Source organism: Bombina bombina, chromosome 5, assembly GCF_027579735.1.
Source record: "Bombina bombina isolate aBomBom1 chromosome 5, aBomBom1.pri, whole genome shotgun sequence".
NCBI classification, from domain to species: Eukaryota; Metazoa; Chordata; class Amphibia; order Anura; family Bombinatoridae; genus Bombina; species Bombina bombina.
The window spans coordinates 1,082,146,043-1,082,165,456 of NC_069503.1; the positions used below are offsets into that span (position 1 = coordinate 1,082,146,043).

General features: G+C 40.9%; 1 protein-coding gene across 2 annotated transcripts in view; it reads left to right on the forward strand.

The window, feature by feature from the left end:
* Positions 1-19,414, forward strand: part of EFR3A (EFR3 homolog A) — a 619,646-nt gene that overhangs the window by 523,021 nt on the left and 77,211 nt on the right. For both annotated transcript variants that reach the window (XM_053715365.1, XM_053715366.1), the window contains 3 exons: positions 119-186; positions 1,778-1,905; positions 18,513-18,601. In XM_053715365.1, the coding sequence (XP_053571340.1) occupies positions 119-186; positions 1,778-1,905; positions 18,513-18,601 (285 nt within the window). The remainder of the gene's footprint in view (positions 1-118; positions 187-1,777; positions 1,906-18,512; positions 18,602-19,414) is intronic.

Consider the following 19,414-nt stretch of genomic DNA (forward strand, 5'->3'; position numbering starts at 1 on the left):
ATGGTAAATGCAGTCAGTCAGCATATGTGCGCTCGCCCCAGTGCCAGGTGGACAGGTTCCCAGCAGTAGTTTGATAAATGGTCCTCTTTGTCTCATACTTTTATTCTGTTTTTTTAAGGTTATAGAAACCAGAACCGTTGATGCACCCTTTTTCTTGCCTGCAGTCATATTCAGAGATAAATGCAGGTATGAAACCTAAGTTCATCAAAAACTCTTGACCTTTTTCTGAGTTAGATTTACATGCACTTTTCTGGTTCCGCATAGATTTTTCGTTTGACTTAAATATAAGGCTTTGTATTTTTGTACAGGGTGGTGATTAGATGGTACACACAAACTTTCATAAGGGTTTCAGACATAGCATGCAATTTTAAACAAATTTCTAATTTGCTTAGTATCGTTTTTGAGAAGCATACCTAGGTAGGCTCAGGTGCAGCAATACACTACTGGGAGCTAGCTGCTGATTGATTGCTGCTTCTCATTGACTCACTTAATGTGTTCAGCGGGCTCTCAGTAATGCATTTATCAATATTCAGCTAAGGATACCAAGATAATGAAGCACATTTTTGGGGGTTTCATATCCCTTTAATAATTTCTTTAAAATGTATTGTCATAGACTAATTGATTAAATATAATTCTGGAATATTAGTTACTTTTAGTGTTGATTTTAGTTTACACTTTTAATGTCCATTTATTTTAGAGCTATTTAAAAACAGATTAAACAAGAAACTATAATGTGAAAAAGGGTATTATTACATTTCAATTGGTAATATATTGCATTGTTGCTACCACTATTGCAGCTTTAAATGGACCTGAACCCCAAAATAAGTATAAATGCATTGTATTTTTTAATTAGGCATTTGTTAATTATGCAATTATACTGTATTTAATGGTCTTCTTAAGTCTTAAAGTTGAATAATTATGCAAAATCTATGAAACAGAAATAGAATCTGCGGAATCTACAAATAACCGATAATAATAATAATTAAATTAGATCATTTGCATTTATTCTTCAAATGCTCATCCTTCTTAGTAAACTGTCTATTTTACACAGTAGAATTGTCACTGGAGCAATAGCCCACTCTTCAACACCATTGCATTGTGCTGTGTTTTTTGTGTGTGTGTCTGTTTTCTATTTAAATTACAATTTTATTTGAGGCAGTTTTTATATAAGCCATGATCTATCTATGTTAAAAAAGATAGATAATTCCTTTACTACCCATTCCCTGGTTTTTCATAACCAACACTGTTCTATTAATATACTTTTAACCTCTGTGATTACCTTGTATCTAAGCCTATGCAGACTGCCCCTTATCTCAGTTATTTTGACAAACTTGTTGTAGCCAACCAGTGCTGACTCATAAATAACTCCACAGGTGTGAGCACAATGTTATCTATATAGCACACATGAGCTAGCACTGTCTAACTGTAAAAAACTGTCTAAAATGCAATGAGTTAAGAGGTGTTCTTAGAAATTAGCATATGAGGCTACCTAGATGTAGCTTTCAACAAATACCAAGAGAACAATGCAAAATTGGATGATAAGAATAAATTGGAAAATTGGTTAAAATTGCATACTCTATCTGAATCATGAACGTTTAATTTTGACTAGACTGTCCCTTTAAGTCTTTATTGTATATATTTTCCCTATGCTAAATTAAATGTTTTATAATTTAATTAGGTTTTTCTGTGATCAAACCTCCAAACTATAAATAGATCAGATAAACGTAAAACTTCCAGTATGTATTCTCTAATTCTGCTCATCTCTGGTCATTAATAGTCTTCCCAAGTCTCTGGAGAAGCAAGAAAAAAATGTATTTTTCCTAACCAACAAAATTGTGGAGTTCCTTGGAGGCAGCGGATATATTGTGGAAAGGTTGTCAATACCATATGTTCCCCAAGTGACAGGTAAGAGCTTATGTGAATAGAGCAGGATTCTATATTTATATTGATATGTAGCAAGTTAAACTGTATGGCTTGTTAACCTTGCTAACTAGAGGTAGCCTGTCAATTTATTTTTCAACTGAAAACTTGAAAACCTGTCATTTTTTCTACTGCGGACCCATGAGGATTTATAGGATGTGTAATACGAAGTACATAGAGGCCTCCTAATGTAGCACTTAAAAGGCGAAAATGAAACAAGCATGGTGCATTTCAATTTAAATAGTAGCATTTTTGCAATATATTTCCATTAGCAAAAAAATGCTTCTCGATAGGTATGTGCATTATGTCTTGTTAAAGTGCAGCAGAGTTCAGGATTTGCACAGATCTCAGCGTGTTGCACTGTCACAAGACTAAATGCGGCTCTTCCTGGTTATTTCAGAACAATGTGCACAAATGCACATATCTTCCTTTCGTAAAAATTATTACTGTTTTTCAGAGGTATACGCACAAATCCTCTGAGGGCCCATGCACTAATATTCATACTCTACACCTTCACCGAGAGTCATCAGTGGCTTGTCTGACACAAACACAATACACATCACCGTCCGCTCTCTAAGCTTGAATACTGTTGACACAGAAAAACAGTAATAACTTTTACTGGATGCATTTTTGGTAATGAAAGTATGCTTCATAAATGCTTCTATTTAAAACTAAAATGTTTCCTACCCACGTACATTTCCACTTTCTATGCGTTTTAAGTTACATGTTACCCTTATGCTAAATCATATCTATAAAAAACTGACTAGAAAATATCACATGGACATCCCTGTAAGAATATATAACCATAGTGCTGCCATTTTGTATCTAAGAAGCCATTGATGAACTTACATTGAACTTTTGTACTGATATTGAACTGTTGTTTTTTTCTGCATTTTGTTATATGACATCTGTTCTTTGGGGAGTAACATCCTTATGTTGTTACTAATGTAACCATGCAGCTAAGAGCATTTTTACATTCCTATGTTATCTTGTCTCCAGTCTCATACAAAGGATTTTATACCTAACTTGTAATAGGGGACTTGTATGAAGACCCTCTGTGTTTTACATGTATGTAATGTAATATATTACCCAGCCCTGCTAAGAATAAATTAGAGCAGACTTAGATTCCATCATAGGTGCATGTCTGATTCTTGCTCTCCAAGGCCTTGAATGGAAAAAGACTTCATTCCAGTGATGAGTTTAACATACTGAATATTATTATGAAGATTATGAAGTGGTACCCCAGCGATTTGAGACCAAACAATCCCTATGTAAAAAAGGAAGATATTTTACCTCAAAATGTCTTCAGCTCACCAGAGCAAGTGTTCTGTGAACAGGTATTATTCTTCTATTGTCATCTGCATGGTAAAAAAAAAACAAAAAAAAACCAGCATCAGCATTGCTGAGTTCACACATTTACAGTGGGATGTGGCTTTTTTTTTTTTTTTTTGAGGTAAAATCTTATATTTTTTTATGTTGAGACATTCATGTGATATTTTTTGTTCAGCTTTTTACAGCTATGCTGCATCACTTTCAAGTGATTCAGCATTTGGGTATCATGTCCTTTTAATTTAGATTGTGTGGCATTACTTGCCCTTCAGGAGTGACCTGTAATAATTTACACTAGGATGCCCATCTGCCTTTTCTATTACATAGTTTTACAAATCTCCACTATTGGTGTTGAAGCCTGATTTCATGTTTTTATCAATTTCATTGACTGAATCGTGTAACTGAAAACATGAATTTCAGAAATGCAATGATAGAAAAAAAATCCTATGCAAATGTGATATATGGTTTTTATTTCATGATCTATACAGGATGCATATTGAAGCATACATTTTACACACTGAAGATACCAAGAAGCTTATAGAGGCAACGTTACTGGCTATGCATTTATTTTATTTAAGCTTTGATCCATATGAAGATTACTCTTTTAAATATACAGCATATAGATTTAAATTCCATAAACTATGAGGTATACTTTTTGCGTGTGAGTGATGACACCTAATTCTAGATGTTACCATTTAGAGCACTGTAGGTGTAGCCTAGACTTCCAGTGAGATTTAGCTTCTGGAGAAATAAGATTTGGGTTATTGTCTGGATGGTAGCTTATTCTTAACTGTATTGGTCCATTATGGGTGTAGTCCCCTGGTGAGAATTCTGATAATATTGAAAAGGTTAAACACACGAATATTTGTTTTTACTCCTGCTTTGCCATTTGGTTTATGACTGGATAGATGTAGGTAGATCATGGTTAAAATTTAGATAAAGCCCTACACATCTGTTTGCCAATAATATTTTGTTTTTTTGGAGGTCTAATACAGCTATGGTGATATGAGCACTTGGCATTCTGTAAAGAACCCTAGATGTTTATATATTTTAAAATGTATTGAATTTCAGATATATATATATATATATATATATATATATGCATACAAAGAGAGAAGCGCTCTACCAGGAACGAACAACAGCTCAGTGGCTTGTTCTATGGCGATTTACCACCCGGAAGCAGCCTCTTTTAGACCAGTGTGCTTTTCACAGAAAAAAACTTTCCTGAAGTATATCAGTCTGATCCCGCCAAGTAAGGTCAGTCCAGCCCCGAAATACCAGGCAATTCTCCTCTGAACAAGGAACATGACAACCCCAGACGATCGTTTCGGCCTCCTATGGGCCTCGTCAGTGAGGTGCAGCCACATTCCTCTAAGCACACTGGGCAAGGAGTCCACGTCTGGTTTCCCCCATCACCCATAGGGAGACTTCCCCAGGGTCATAATAATTTGCATACAAAGAGAGAAGCGCTCTACCAGGAACGAACAACAGCTCAGTGGCTTGTTCTATGGCGATTTACCACCCGGAAGCAGCCTCTTTTAGACCAGTGTGCTTTTCACAGAAGAAAACTTTCCTGAAGTATATCAGTCTGATCCCGCCAAGTAAGGTCAGTCCAGCCCCGAAATACCAGGCAATTCTCCTCTGAACAAGGAACATGACAACCCCAGACGATCGTTTCGGCCTCCTATGGGCCTCGTCAGTGAGGTGCAGCCACATTCCTCTAAGCACACTGGGCAAGGAGTCCACGTCTGGTTTCCCCCATCACCCATAGGGAGACTTCCCCAGGGTCATAATAATTTGCATACAAAGAGAGAAGCGCTCTACCAGGAACGAACAACAGCTCAGTGGCTTGTTCTATGGCGATTTACCACCCGGAAGCAGCCTCTTTTAGACCAGTGTGCTTTTCACAGAAAAAAACTTTCCTGAAGTATATCAGTCTGATCCCGCCAAGTAAGGTCAGTCCAGCCCCGAAATACCAGGCAATTCTCCTCTGAACAAGGAACATGACAACCCCAGACGATCGTTTCGGCCTCCTATGGGCCTCGTCAGTGAGGTGCAGCCACATTCCTCTAAGCACACTGGGCAAGGAGTCCACGTCTGGTTTCCCCCATCACCCATAGGGAGACTTCCCCAGGGTCATAATAATTTGCATACAAAGAGAGAAGCGCTCTACCAGGAACGAACAACAGCTCAGTGGCTTGTTCTATGGCGATTTACCACCCGGAAGCAGCCTCTTTTAGACCAGTGTGCTTTTCACAGAAAAAAACTTTCCTGAAGTATATCAGTCTGATCCCGCCAAGTAAGGTCAGTCCAGCCCCGAAATACCAGGCAATTCTCCTCTGAACAAGGAACATGACAACCCCAGACGATCGTTTCGGCCTCCTATGGGCCTCGTCAGTGAGGTGCAGCCACATTCCTCTAAGCACACTGGGCAAGGAGTCCACGTCTGGTTTCCCCCATCACCCATAGGGAGACTTCCCCAGGGTCATAATAATTTGCATACAAAGAGAGAAGCGCTCTACCAGGAACGAACAACAGCTCAGTGGCTTGTTCTATGGCGATTTACCACCCGGAAGCAGCCTCTTTTAGACCAGTGTGCTTTTCACAGAAAAAAACTTTCCTGAAGTATATCAGTCTGATCCCGCCAAGTAAGGTCAGTCCAGCCCCGAAATACCAGGCAATTCTCCTCTGAACAAGGAACATGACAACCCCAGACGATCGTTTCGGCCTCCTATGGGCCTCGTCAGTGAGGTGCAGCCACATTCCTCTAAGCACACTGGGCAAGGAGTCCACGTCTGGTTTCCCCCATCACCCATAGGGAGACTTCCCCAGGGTCATAATAATTTGCATACAAAGAGAGAAGCGCTCTACCAGGAACGAACAACAGCTCAGTGGCTTGTTCTATGGCGATTTACCACCCGGAAGCAGCCTCTTTTAGACCAGTGTGCTTTTCACAGAAAAAAACTTTCCTGAAGTATATCAGTCTGATCCCGCCAAGTAAGGTCAGTCCAGCCCCGAAATACCAGGCAATTCTCCTCTGAACAAGGAACATGACAACCCCAGACGATCGTTTCGGCCTGGTATTTCGGGGCTGGACTGACCTTACTTGGCAGGATCAGACTGATATACTTCAGGAAAGTTTTCTTCTGTGAAAAGCACACTGGTCTAAAAGAGGCTGCTTCCGGGTGGTAAATCGCCATAGAACAAGCCACTGCGCTGTTGTTCGTTCCTGGTAGAGCGCTTCTCTCTTTGTATGCAAATTATTATGACCCTGGGGAAGTCTCCCTATGGGTGATGGGGGAAACCAGACGTGGACTCCTTGCCCAGTGTGCTTAGAGGAATGTGGCTGCACCTCACTGACGAGGCCCATAGGAGGCCGAAACGATCGTCTGGGGTTGTCATGTTCCTTGTTCAGAGGAGAATTGCCTGGTATTTCGGGGCTGGACTGACCTTACTTGGCAGGATCAGACTGATATACTTCAGGAAAGTTTTCTTCTGTGAAAAGCACACTGGTCTAAAAGAGGCTGCTTCCGGGTGGTAAATCGCCATAGAACAAGCCACTGCGCTGTTGTTCGTTCCTGGTAGAGCGCTTCTCTCTTTGTATGCAAATTATTATGACCCTGGGGAAGTCTCCCTATGGGTGATGGGGGAAACCAGACGTGGACTCCTTGCCCAGTGTGCTTAGAGGAATGTGGCTGCACCTCACTGACGAGGCCCATAGGAGGCCGAAACGATCGTCTGGGGTTGTCATGTTCCTTGTTCAGAGGAGAATTGCCTGGTATTTCGGGGCTGGACTGACCTTACTTGGCAGGATCAGACTGATATACTTCAGGAAAGTTTTCTTCTGTGAAAAGCACACTGGTCTAAAAGAGGCTGCTTCCGGGTGGTAAATCGCCATAGAACAAGCCACTGCGCTGTTGTTCGTTCCTGGTAGAGCGCTTCTCTCTTTGTATGCAAATTATTATGACCCTGGGGAAGTCTCCCTATGGGTGATGGGGGAAACCAGACGTGGACTCCTTGCCCAGTGTGCTTAGAGGAATGTGGCTGCACCTCACTGACGAGGCCCATAGGAGGCCGAAACGATCGTCTGGGGTTGTCATGTTCCTTGTTCAGAGGAGAATTGCCTGGTATTTCGGGGCTGGACTGACCTTACTTGGCAGGATCAGACTGATATACTTCAGGAAAGTTTTCTTCTGTGAAAAGCACACTGGTCTAAAAGAGGCTGCTTCCGGGTGGTAAATCGCCATAGAACAAGCCACTGCGCTGTTGTTCGTTCCTGGTAGAGCGCTTCTCTCTTTGTATGCAAATTATTATGACCCTGGGGAAGTCTCCCTATGGGTGATGGGGGAAACCAGACTTGGACTCCTTGCCCAGTGTGCTTAGAGGAATGTGGCTGCACCTCACTGACGAGGCCCATAGGAGGCCGAAACGATCGTCTGGGGTTGTCATGTTCCTTGTTCAGAGGAGAATTGCCTGGTATTTCGGGGCTGGACTGACCTTACTTGGCAGGATCAGACTGATATACTTCAGGAAAGTTTTCTTCTGTGAAAAGCACACTGGTCTAAAAGAGGCTGCTTCCGGGTGGTAAATCGCCATAGAACAAGCCACTGCGCTGTTGTTCGTTCCTGGTAGAGCGCTTCTCTCTTTGTATGCAAATTATTATGACCCTGGGGAAGTCTCCCTATGGGTGATGGGGGAAACCAGACGTGGACTCCTTGCCCAGTGTGCTTAGAGGAATGTGGCTGCACCTCACTGACGAGGCCCATAGGAGGCCGAAACGATCGTCTGGGGTTGTCATGTTCCTTGTTCAGAGGAGAATTGCCTGGTATTTCGGGGCTGGACTGACCTTACTTGGCAGGATCAGACTGATATACTTCAGGAAAGTTTTCTTCTGTGAAAAGCACACTGGTCTAAAAGAGGCTGCTTCCGGGTGGTAAATCGCCATAGAACAAGCCACTGCGCTGTTGTTCGTTCCTGGTAGAGCGCTTCTCTCTTTGTATGCATATATATATATATATATATATATATATATATATATATATATATTGTATATAATCTAAAAATGTGAGAGAAAATTCAGGTGCATATATATATATTGATATCCAAAGACCAGTGAGTGCTTCACTTCATTTCCTACTTTATACTTTCCAAGAGCACCCTGGCAGGTGTAGGACGGTGGCGAGAGTGCATATAACCTTTGAATCCTTGTTTATATATATATATATATATATATATATATATATATATATATATATGGACAGAAAAATAAAAACTACACTAAAGCAGAGTAAATTGTTAGTTATTTTACAATCAATATTCATCTTGATTTAATTTAGTGTTTTTATTTGAAACAGTTGTAAAGCACTCTAATGAAAAACATTGCGATCATTAGACTGTCCCTAGCTAACTTTGTGTTTAAACCCTACAAAAGACATAGGTAAAGTCCTGCTCATAAGACGCAAGAAATGCAGCTCCTACTCAGAAAACAGCCATTGCTTTGCTGGGTCATGTTACTGCTATTCCTGATTCCCTGACCAGCTGTGTTCTGCTCAGGAACTGCGGTGCTTGTGGTTCCTAAATAGGACTGTACATGTGTTTTTGGTTTCTGTAATACAAAATAGCACATGGTAACCCAGAACATGTCATTTTTGCAGTAAACTGTCCCTTTGAAAGATCCTACTATTTACTTTTGAATTTGTTTTGATAATGTTTCTGTTTGTTCTGTCTATAGCAAAAAATAAAAATCCCCAACAAAGTATGTATGTTGCTTTGAAGTAGAAGCTCTGTATGTCAAGGTGTTATGCACTGTGGTAATGTGCCCATCATCTATCTTTTTCTCCTGTTATAAATGTAGCTCTGTTTCCATCAGTCAAAAAAAATCGCAGATCCCAGTCTAAAGGTAAACTGTATCCATGGCTACCCTGCTTAATATATATTCTTAGTTCTACGCCTTAGTATTTCCTTCTCCTTTATAAATGGTGCCTTTAGAAACCTAATAATGAGCTTTAGACGTTGGTATAGTCTTGTAGCCTAGTATGATTTAAGTACAGTAGTCATTTGTTAAAGCCTAGTACTGATCTAGTTTTGTAGAAGCTGTCTTTGTAAAAGATTTTAAAATTATCCTTTGTCCAATACACTTTTTTTTCTTCTTCATTACTCTTTCTTTCCTAGTTTTTCCTCTTTATTTCTTCTTTCGTCATTATTATAATTAGCAAGCTGTTTTGTAGGTTAAGGTTATTTACTAACTGCCAATATTTTTGTATTTAGGTAAAAATATAAATAACATTTAAATAATTTTGCAGACCAGCTACTGACAGCAAGAAGTCACACTAAAGCAAATAATAATAAAAATGCAGCAGAAATGGCTGTAATGTAACATTATATTTGTTTTTCTTTCTTTTTATTAGTTGGGAGTGCAGATAATAACACAGTGCTTTCATGATATGACCTACAATTTAAAAATGCGTACAGCTGTGACATTATCACACATTCCCATGGGGTGGAAAATAGCCCTACTATTTTGTATTGCACACAAGTTTATGTTGTTTACAGTTCATGTAAAAGACGTTGGCTCGCAGGTACATGGCTGAGGGCCAGATCATATTTTCATGATCAAAAGAGCAGTGGTATAAAAGTACTAATACCACAAGTTCGTTTAATTTTCTAATATACATAACTGGTGTAAAAGATCCGTTTGTTAGAATACACCAATCACAAGCCTGGAAGTATGTTGACCTTTTGCCTTCTGGCTACACACATATTTTAGATGGTTACCAGAGGTGCCATTAACAAAGCCAGTGATCTGATACAAAGAGCTAGATAAAATATGCAGCAGCAATCATAATAAACCCTCTATTTCTCGCTTTTCCTGTTTCATTTTTGTCATTTCTTTTTCTTCTTAAACAGGAAGAGTCCACAGCTGCATTCATTACTTTTGGGAATTCAGAACCTGACCACCAGGAGGAGGCAAAGACACCCCAGCCAAAGGCTTAAATACCTCCCCCACTTCCCTCATCTCCCAGTCATTCTTTGCCTTTCGTCACAGGAGTGTCTGAAGATTTTTATATAGTCTCTTATGGAGGGTAGTACTCTTTGTAATGGGACTGGAGTTTTAAGTAATCCTGTCAGTCTCTCAGTGAGAGCATGGATGAATGTTAGAGTCCGGAGATGCAGGGAGAGTCTTTCTGCAAAACCATCCCGACTCATGTTACCAGCTCCTTAGCAATCAGCGTTGACGAGTTTCGCTGCCTGCTTTCTTCTCTCAAGTCCATGTCAGAAGCGAGGCTACCATCTGTCACACTTGAAGGGCCTTGTTCCTGTCCCACAGCATTGATTCCGGTAAGATAGTTTCATTTTACTTCGGTGATTTGATAAAGTAATGTAAACGAAGAAGTCAGGGTCTCAGTGGGACTCCTTTATCTTTATAAGGAATCAAGGGTAATATCTCCTGAGGGGGGTTATTAAACAGGAGGGACTTTAATCATGTTTGTTATGTCATTCTGTCTGCTAATGTGTAGTGTTACTTGGGCTCGTGGCTAGATCGGAACATAACAGCCTTTTTCTTGTCAGGCTGCCCAGCCCTTGTAGGCCTTGGCACACTTTTCTATGGCCTGCATGGTGCTCCTTGTGTGGTCACGCTTCTGTGTTCCATTTCCGTATTCCTGACCACATGGCGATGGAGAGTGTCTGTTTCGCTAGCTGTCTGGGTCTCAGGAGGTGAGTGCCCCAGCCATTAGGGGTGTAAGGTGCCATTTTTTATTTTTCTGTCCATAATTTTTATATACAAGTTATTTAGGTTTCTGACTTTTTGGAGACAGATGTGTCTGATTCAGATTCTACTTCTTGTGAGGAGTATCAAATAGCCCGGGTAATCCATGCCCATCAGTTATGCTCCGAATACCGCTCTAGATTGCTCTCTTCTCCCGATACAGGGAACTTGGAGTCTGCCGAGCCATCCGCCCCTGGGGATCCCATATCCCGTTCGGCCCGTCCCCTAGAACCTTCTTTGACTACGCAAGCAGGTGTCCCTAATGCCGTTACCCCTTCTCTAGAAGGCAGCATGTTTCCTCCAGAGGTTACAGCGTGGTTCTGCATGGCCATATCTATTGCCCTGGCGCATTTACATCTTCCAGAAGAGGTGTTGCTAAGATACTGTCCGTGTTATGCTAACCGGAGCTCGTCAGGCGTGGGATCGCCTGGGTCAGATCATCCATCTGGGGAAGTGGTTTCCTCTGAAGCTTCAGGGGCCCAACTCTGGGGGTCGGGGTCGTCAGTTGCCCCGGCGGAGGTAAGTCTCGCTCTTCGTTATAGACTGGCGCTCGTTCGTGTCCTGCTACGGCATGTTTTGGTGGTGCTGGAAGATCCCACTACTAATAGATTAAGGGATCCTTGGTCTTCTGTTCCAGATGGCAAGCTGGGTTAGACGTGTGGGGACGAAGTTAATCTCCTGGTCGTCTTCAATTTTCCTTTATTTTTGGGGTTTCTTATTCCAGTTCTGAGCTTTGGAAGAATGGAGTCTCTGATTGGCTGGTCCCGTTGGTGTACCCATTCTTCTTGAGCGTTCACCTGCGGGTGCTGCCCTTCTTTTATTTGATCCAGTTAGGATGTATTTTATTTATTTTTTAAGAAGCTCATGTCTGTTATGATTTCTCCGTTGGGAAATATTCTTCTCTGGAATTTGATACTAGCAATTTTGTGGAAGTCGCATGTTAAGGTGTTAGTACATTGTTATGTCTTTAGATCTTTTTGAGTCCTCATGGGATCTCAAATTTTCTGTGGCCTGGTTCAGTTTGGAGTGCCCTATGTAGCAGGCTGATCCTTATAGGGCGCAATTTCTGTTCTATATGGCCTATATCATCCACGTGGTGCCGGTGTAACTGGCTGACCTGACTGGGTGGTGAGTTGATCACTCGGTTGAGGAGTTTATTACTCTTGGTGTCTCTTCAGATCAAACAATGCCTTGCTTTGCTTGGAGTTTTCGTGAAGTGACCCACCATGAATCTCCATTAATTTTTTGAGGCTCTGTCCACGCAGGGCTAAAACATTGTAAAGGAAGCCTTTGTTCCCAAACGTCAGGCTGGTTCTCGTTCTGCTTTTGGGTGGGGCATCAGGGGATTGTACTCAGTCCTTACTGTCCTGTTACTCATGGGCGGGGATCCAGAGCAGATCCTACTAGGGATCGACCTGGACGAAATTTCCTCTTCTTCTTTTGGAGGTTCTCTTCTTGGAATCTGTTGTCCTTGATTACTGTATCTCTCCCTTCAGGTTGAGGTTGAGGGGCTTTATCCCCTTCCTTGGGGTTGGCTTCGGGTCATCTGTTTCTGGAAGCTAAAGCCTTTTGGTTATTCTACTTCCGGTATCTAGTCTGCTCCCATATATTTGGGAGCTGTACAAATTAGATTGTCTCCCTTTTTTCCTGTGTCGCCCCTGCCTAGGCATTTTTTACTCTCTCGCCAGGGGTTAGGATATATGTTCCTTCTCAATCCTCGAGTTGTAGGGGTGTCAGGGAAGTGGATCCTGTGGATCTTGGAGACTTTTGTTAGCTTCTCTAGCCAGTTTCTAAAGGAGAGGTGGCGAAGTAGTCAGCTCCACCACACCTGACGCAGGAGGTTGTGGGTTTGAACCCAGGTAGAGCGCCTGTTCTCTCTTCTGTCTTGTGATTCTTGTGACAGCTAGCATTCCTAAGCAGAGTTTTCTGTTTTGCCATTTGTTTCTTAGTCTTTGGACTTAGTGAAGGTTTGTCCCTAGAGTTTTAGGGCTTTTTTGAGTGGCTGTGAGGCTCCCCCATTGCCTATCACCCTTATGGTGGGAGTTGTATCCAGCTGTGGGTGTCCTACGTTATCTGTGTATGGAACATTTCGTGAGAGTTCAGTGTCCAAGGTGTGTTGGCTATGACTGTGGTTGCATTGCTGGATGGGGTAATAGAAACATAGAAACATAGAATTTGACGGTAGATAAGAACCAAAAAGGCCCATCAAGTCTACCCATATTACATGTCACTTTTTCCTTAGGATAGCCTTATGCATGGAATCTAGTGGTTCCTCAGGGGTTACTAAATTTTCAGCCGGCTCCCGAGTTTTTCGGGTGCCTGGGTTCCTTTGTCCTGTCTTTAACTGGAATTTTGGCGGTCTGTATCCAGATCCCTTAGGACTGTTTTTGGACGGCCCAGTTTCCCGGTTCTGGTGTATTTTTTCTCTCTTGCAGAGAGATTTAGATGTCTTACTGGGCCGGTCTTAGTGGCTGGATTATTTTCCTTCACTAGATTGACCATTTGAGCTCGTCTACAGCTTGCTCCAGCCCCGCTGTAGTAGCCTGATGGTTAGCCTAGCTGTTTAGCGAGCGGAAGGTTTGCAGTTTGAAGCCATCTGCAGCTAACTGCACCTTGATTGCGTGCTAGCATGCTGTTAAATTCTGGCTTCACTTTCCCTCCCTTTGGGGGGTGCATTTGACATTCCATAGTATCTGCCTGGGCTTGGAGGTATTTTTTATTACTCTGTTTAGTGGGGTTGGTCCCCCTGCCTTGCGTGCGGGATGTCATACCTTTTTGCTGTAGTTCCTGTGAGGGTCTCCTTTTGGGAGTACATTTGTGTCTGGGTTATGGAAACCGAGCTCTTAGGCGGGGCTGGTTCCCTCCCTTTTTCCTTCCAGCAGGTCCTACTGATCGGGGTAATTTTAATTCGGACATTATCAGTCACTTTGGTGCTGAGTCCATTGCCGAAGCGAGAGTTAGGGATCTGTCTGATCTGTTGATCCTTAGCCGTGTATCATAGTTATGGTGAGCCTTCCTTAAGTGAGAGGCTTTGCGGGGAATCCCTCCTCAGCAGGTAGCTTTCTCTACCGGTGTCTGGGTTCTGTTCTTTCCTTTCCTGTCCCCTTTTGGGAAGGTGCTGTCCTGCACTTTCTGAGTTCTTCTTCTGAAGAAGGTCCTGTGTGGTAGGGTGGTGACCTGTGGTCTCTAAGTCCATGTTTGTAGCAGGACACCTATGGTTCGGAGGAGCATTTTCAGATATCTGATTTTTTTTTTTTTTTTCCAGCGGCTCCCGGGGACGATTTGTCTTCGCTTGCTCTATTTTTAGGACTGGTTTTGGACGGCCCAGTTTCCTGGTTCCGGGACGTTTTCTGTTCCTACGGGTGTATTTTTTCTCTCTTGCAGAGAGATTTAGATGTCTTAGTGGCCGGATTATTTTCCTTCGGTATATTGACCTTTTGAGCTCGTCTACAGCTTGCTCCAGCCCTGCTGTAGTAGCCTTATGGTTAGCCTAGCTGTTTAGCGAGCGGAAGGTTTGTAGTTTGAAGCCATCTGCAGTTAACTGCACCTTGATTGCTTGCTAGCATGATGTTAAATTCTGGCTTCACTTGCCCTCCCTTTGGGGGGTGCATTTGACATTCCATAGTATCTGCCTGGGCTTGGAGGTATTTTTTATTACTCTGTTTAGTGGGGTTGGTCCCCCATGCCTTGCGTGCGGGATGTCAGTTTTACGGAATAGATTTCTGTTTAATACCTTTTTGCTGTAGTTCCTGTGAGGGTCTCCTTTTGGGAGTACATTTAGTCTTCAGGAAGGGAGCTGTGTCTGGGTTATGGAACCCGAGCTCCTAGGCAGGGCTGGTTCCCTCCCTTTTTCCTTCCTGCAGGTCCTACTGATTGGGGTAATTTTAATTCCCTGTGTCTTTCGGACATTATCAGTCACTTTGGTGCTGGGTCCGTTGCCGAAGCGAGAGTTAGGGATCTGTCTGATCTGTTGATCTTAGCCGTGTATCATAGTTATGGTGAGCCTTCCTTAAGTGAGAGGCTTTGTGGGGGATCCCTCCTCGGCAGTTAGTTTTCTCTACCGGTGTCTGGGATCTGTTCTTTCCTTTCCTGCCCCCTTTTGGGAAGGTGCTGACCTGCACTTTCGGAGTTATTCTGAAGAAGGTGGTCCTGTGTGGTAGGGTGGCAACCTGTGGTCTCTAAGTCCTTCTTTGTAGCAAGACGCCTATGGTTTGGAGGAGCATATTCAGATATCCGATGCATATTTTTTTTCAGCGGCTCCCGGGGACGATTTGTCTTCGGTTGCTCTATTCTGGGTGCGAGTGAGCGCTCTGCGTAGGGAAGGGATTCTTCCTGCACCCTTTTAATTTCTCAGGACAGTACTTGGTCCTTTGTTTTATGTAGATTAGGATTTACAAGTCCTCTCTTGCTGCTGGATTGACAGGGTCTTTTCATAGGTGCCCTGTTTATCCTGGTTCACTCTCTTGGAGTTATTCTTTCTTTGGTCCTAGCCCCTTTGGGTTCTGAGGGTCCTTTCGGACTTATTTATCCGAGTCTATTTCTTCCCCACTGGGGGAAGGTGGAGGTTTCCCCTTTCTTCTGATCGGGGGGGGGGGGGGAGTTTAATTTTGCGGGCTGAGCGCCTGCCGTACTTCATCTCCTCAGGGGCTTTTGGCTCGGTCGAGTCTAATAACCTGAGTGGTCTCTAGCAAGGGCTTTGCTGGTTTTAACTGTTGGGCAGTTATCTCAACCTTTTTTCTTTTTTGTCCTTTAAATTTTAGTGAAGCAGTTTTTACCTGTCGGAAGTTTTTGGTGTTGTAGACTGTGATGCCCTCAGATGGGGCCCCCTTTTGTACCCGCCCGTTTTGCATTCAGTGTCCTCTATAGCTTGGGTATTGTTTTCCCAAAAGTAATGAATGCAGCTGTGGACTCTTCCCGTTTAAGAAGAAAAAATTAAATTATGCTTACCTGATAATTTTATTTTCTTCTGACGGGAAGAGTCCACAGTTTCCCGCCCCGTGTTTTATCATAAGGGGCGGCCGTATTTTTTGTTTCTTCCGGTACCTTTTTTACCCTGATATTTCTCCTACTGTTCCTTGTTCCCTCGGCAGAATGACTGGGGGATGAGGGAAGTGGGGGAGGTATTTAAGCCTTTGGCTGGGGTGTTTTTGCCTCCTCCTGGTGGCCAGGTTCTGAATTCCCAAAAGTAATGAATGCTGCTGTGGACGCTTCCCGTCAGAAGAAAAGAAAATTATCAGGTAAGCATAATTTTAGTTTGTTCTTTCTCCCTTTATTCTTTTAAAGGAACATTATACCCTGTGAGATACTTTATCAGCCCATTTAAAACTGTTATTAACTGGCTTTGTCAAATAGATTATATTATGAGAAACGCATCTAATGCAGGGTTGTTCAAACCATGGGTCAGGACCCATTACTGAATCGCAACACCATGTTTTCTGGGTTGAGGTTTGTGTGTGTGTGTTATTACCTTTTACAACACTTCTAGTTTGTCTACAATCAGTAATAAAGTACAAACACATTTTAGTCACTTTGCCAAAAACTGCAGCTATCTTGTTTTATATTACTTGTATGTGGTATCACTGTGCTGGGTCTTGGGAAATAAAGTTTAAAGAACCCTGAACTAATGTATCCTTGGGCACACAGCTTCCCTTGTGATTTGTAAGTAATTTTGCATGGAGCCCATGGAGCTTGGTGAATATAACAATTTTTTTTTTAATTGTGTTGGGTGTTGTTTTTTAAATAAAGGCTTAGGTAAGACACTAGGACTGATGCTTAATAATTTAAAGACACTAAACCCTCTGAAATGTGTACATAGCTTATTTACAACTGTCTCTAATTAGTCTCAGAAGGGACGATCAAATATGAACTTGCTCTTTTAAACTAGGATAGCTTAATTACAATATGGTGACTAAAATGAATCTAAACTTCACACTTCTTAAATATTTTTATAACTATAATTTTCACTTAGAACACTGCTCTGTGTGAGTTAGATATCTACTTTTCTTAAAAGATGCATTCTATGTGAGCAATTAGTTCGTCATCATGTAGCATGTGCATCAGCGCCTTCATACATACTATTGTATCTATATAATATGTCTGTCAGTTTGTATTGAGTAGTCTGCTGTTTAAACCATTGTTTTTTATTGTCGGTGAATAGCGTGTGACTGTGTGGTTTAATTGACTCTGTTTGTCTTTGTGTCTTTTTTGTGTTTAAGTTATATGTAATTTGTAGTTGTGTAGTATTTGGCTCATTGTGTTTGTATGAATCAGCTTGTCAGTGATGTGTATTTATATGTCTAAGAATATGACTCACTGTATAGCGTAGGTTCTATAGATATAGAAAGGGCAACCGTTACAAAACAATCTTGTTTATTTTGCTTACAGAACCTGTCGGTAAGTTTTTTTTGTTTTGTTTTTTTACCACCAGTGTATTGTGTAGGTTTAGAAAAGTTTATTATCCTTTTATATGAATAAAAATATCTGTAATATAAAATTTAGAATACGAAGAGAAGTTCTATGAGAACAGTATACTAAAGTTTGAATGTAATAATGGGCATTTTTTAAATGTTTATATTGTTTACTATGTTGATATTAGTCTGTAATTAAACACTTAAATACTGTTGTATTTTACCTTTCTGCTGAAAAAAGTAGCAGTGAGTAGTTAAAACGACACCTTTTGCTTTTGTGTAAAAGATGTGCTTTCCCCATGCTCTATAGAGATGCCTAAAAAACAATTTCTGTATCGTGCAAATGCTGTAAATCACAGGTGGTTTATACAAGCAGCATTTTGAAGTTTCTTTTGTACGTGTTTCACATTAAGGGCCCCATTTACCAAGATGCAAAATCAGCTTTGGGGCCTCAGCGTTTCAGGCTTGCGTGAATGAGCCTGAAACACTAGTTAATCATAAGACCGCTGCTACTTAACCTCTCCATGGAGTGAAATCATCCTGTTCCAATCCGATTGCTTGTACAATTTTAAATGTGGACAGTGTATGCTGGACCTTGTCCGTCCAGCCATTAATAAATGTGGCCCTAAATTTTATGATAATAAAGGCATTGCTGCTTATATCCAATATAATTATAATATGTTAACCGTTACCCTTAAGAAAATTAAGGCTTTGTCAATATTTCAATAATAATGTTTCTATTGTGGCTTTATATGAGTTTACGTTTTACATAGATAGATGATGCTTTGCAGGCAAAAAGATGTGAGGTCTCTCATATTAAAGTATGTTCGTAAATACACTTTTCTTGAAAAAATACAGTTTATACCCATTATTTAATTTGGATCAAATGTGCTTGAACGATTTTATTTTTGTATGAAATGTTTTCTGTTTTCTATTTCAGGTCACCATTATTGATATATATGTGCTTTTAAATTAATATGTACTCAATGTGAAAAAATTAGATTTTTAAAATTTTAATAATTTGCTCAATTTAAGAAGTTTGTTGGGTGTGTCTTCTTAATTCTATACTTATTCTATATTTCTAATAGATGAAGATCGACTTTCCAGAAGAAAGAGTATTGTGGACACTATTTCTATTCAAGTTGACATATTAAATGGAAGCAATAGCGAGGATAAGGTACAGTATATATAAAGAATGCATTAATAGGCCTTGTATTTTTTCACTTCTTTAAAGGTGTATTGCAAGGATCTACACTACTTGTAAATTATTTCTAACAAACATAAGGTTTGATCAGAATCCTTTAGAAAAGCTTATCAAATGATTTTCAACCGAAAATCACTATTAAAGTCTATGGGGATTTAAAGGGACAGTCTACAATAGAATTGTTTTTGTTTTAAAGGACAGATAATCCCTTTATTACCTATCCCCCAGTTTTGCATATCCAACACTGTTATATTAATATACTTTTTGCCTCTGTGATTACCTTGTATCTAAGAACCTTCTGACAGCCCCCTGATCACATGACTGTGACTATATAAAATCTATTGAGTTGCATTTAGCATTGTGTTGTGCAAACTCTTAAATAACTCCCTGTGCCTGAACACAGTGTTATCTATATGGCCCACAGTCTCTCCCCTCAAGGGCTTAGAAATTTGCATATGAGCCTACCCAGGTTTAGTTTCAACTAAGAATAACAAGAAAACAAAGCAAATTTGATAATAAAAGTAAATTGGAAAGTTGATTAAAATGACATCTCCTATCTGAATAATGAAAGTTTAATTTTGAATAGACTGTCCCTTTAAGAGTTGGGATAAACCATACAAAGTTTGTATAAAGAGTATTAAATAATTGTAATTAATTTAAAGCAGTAGAAATTTCCTCTATGCACACATTAATTTGAAATCAATTCTAGGCACATCTCATTACTTTTTTTTTCATTACTAACTTATTCATCCTTTTCCAAAATTCAACATAAAAAAGTTAGAAAAC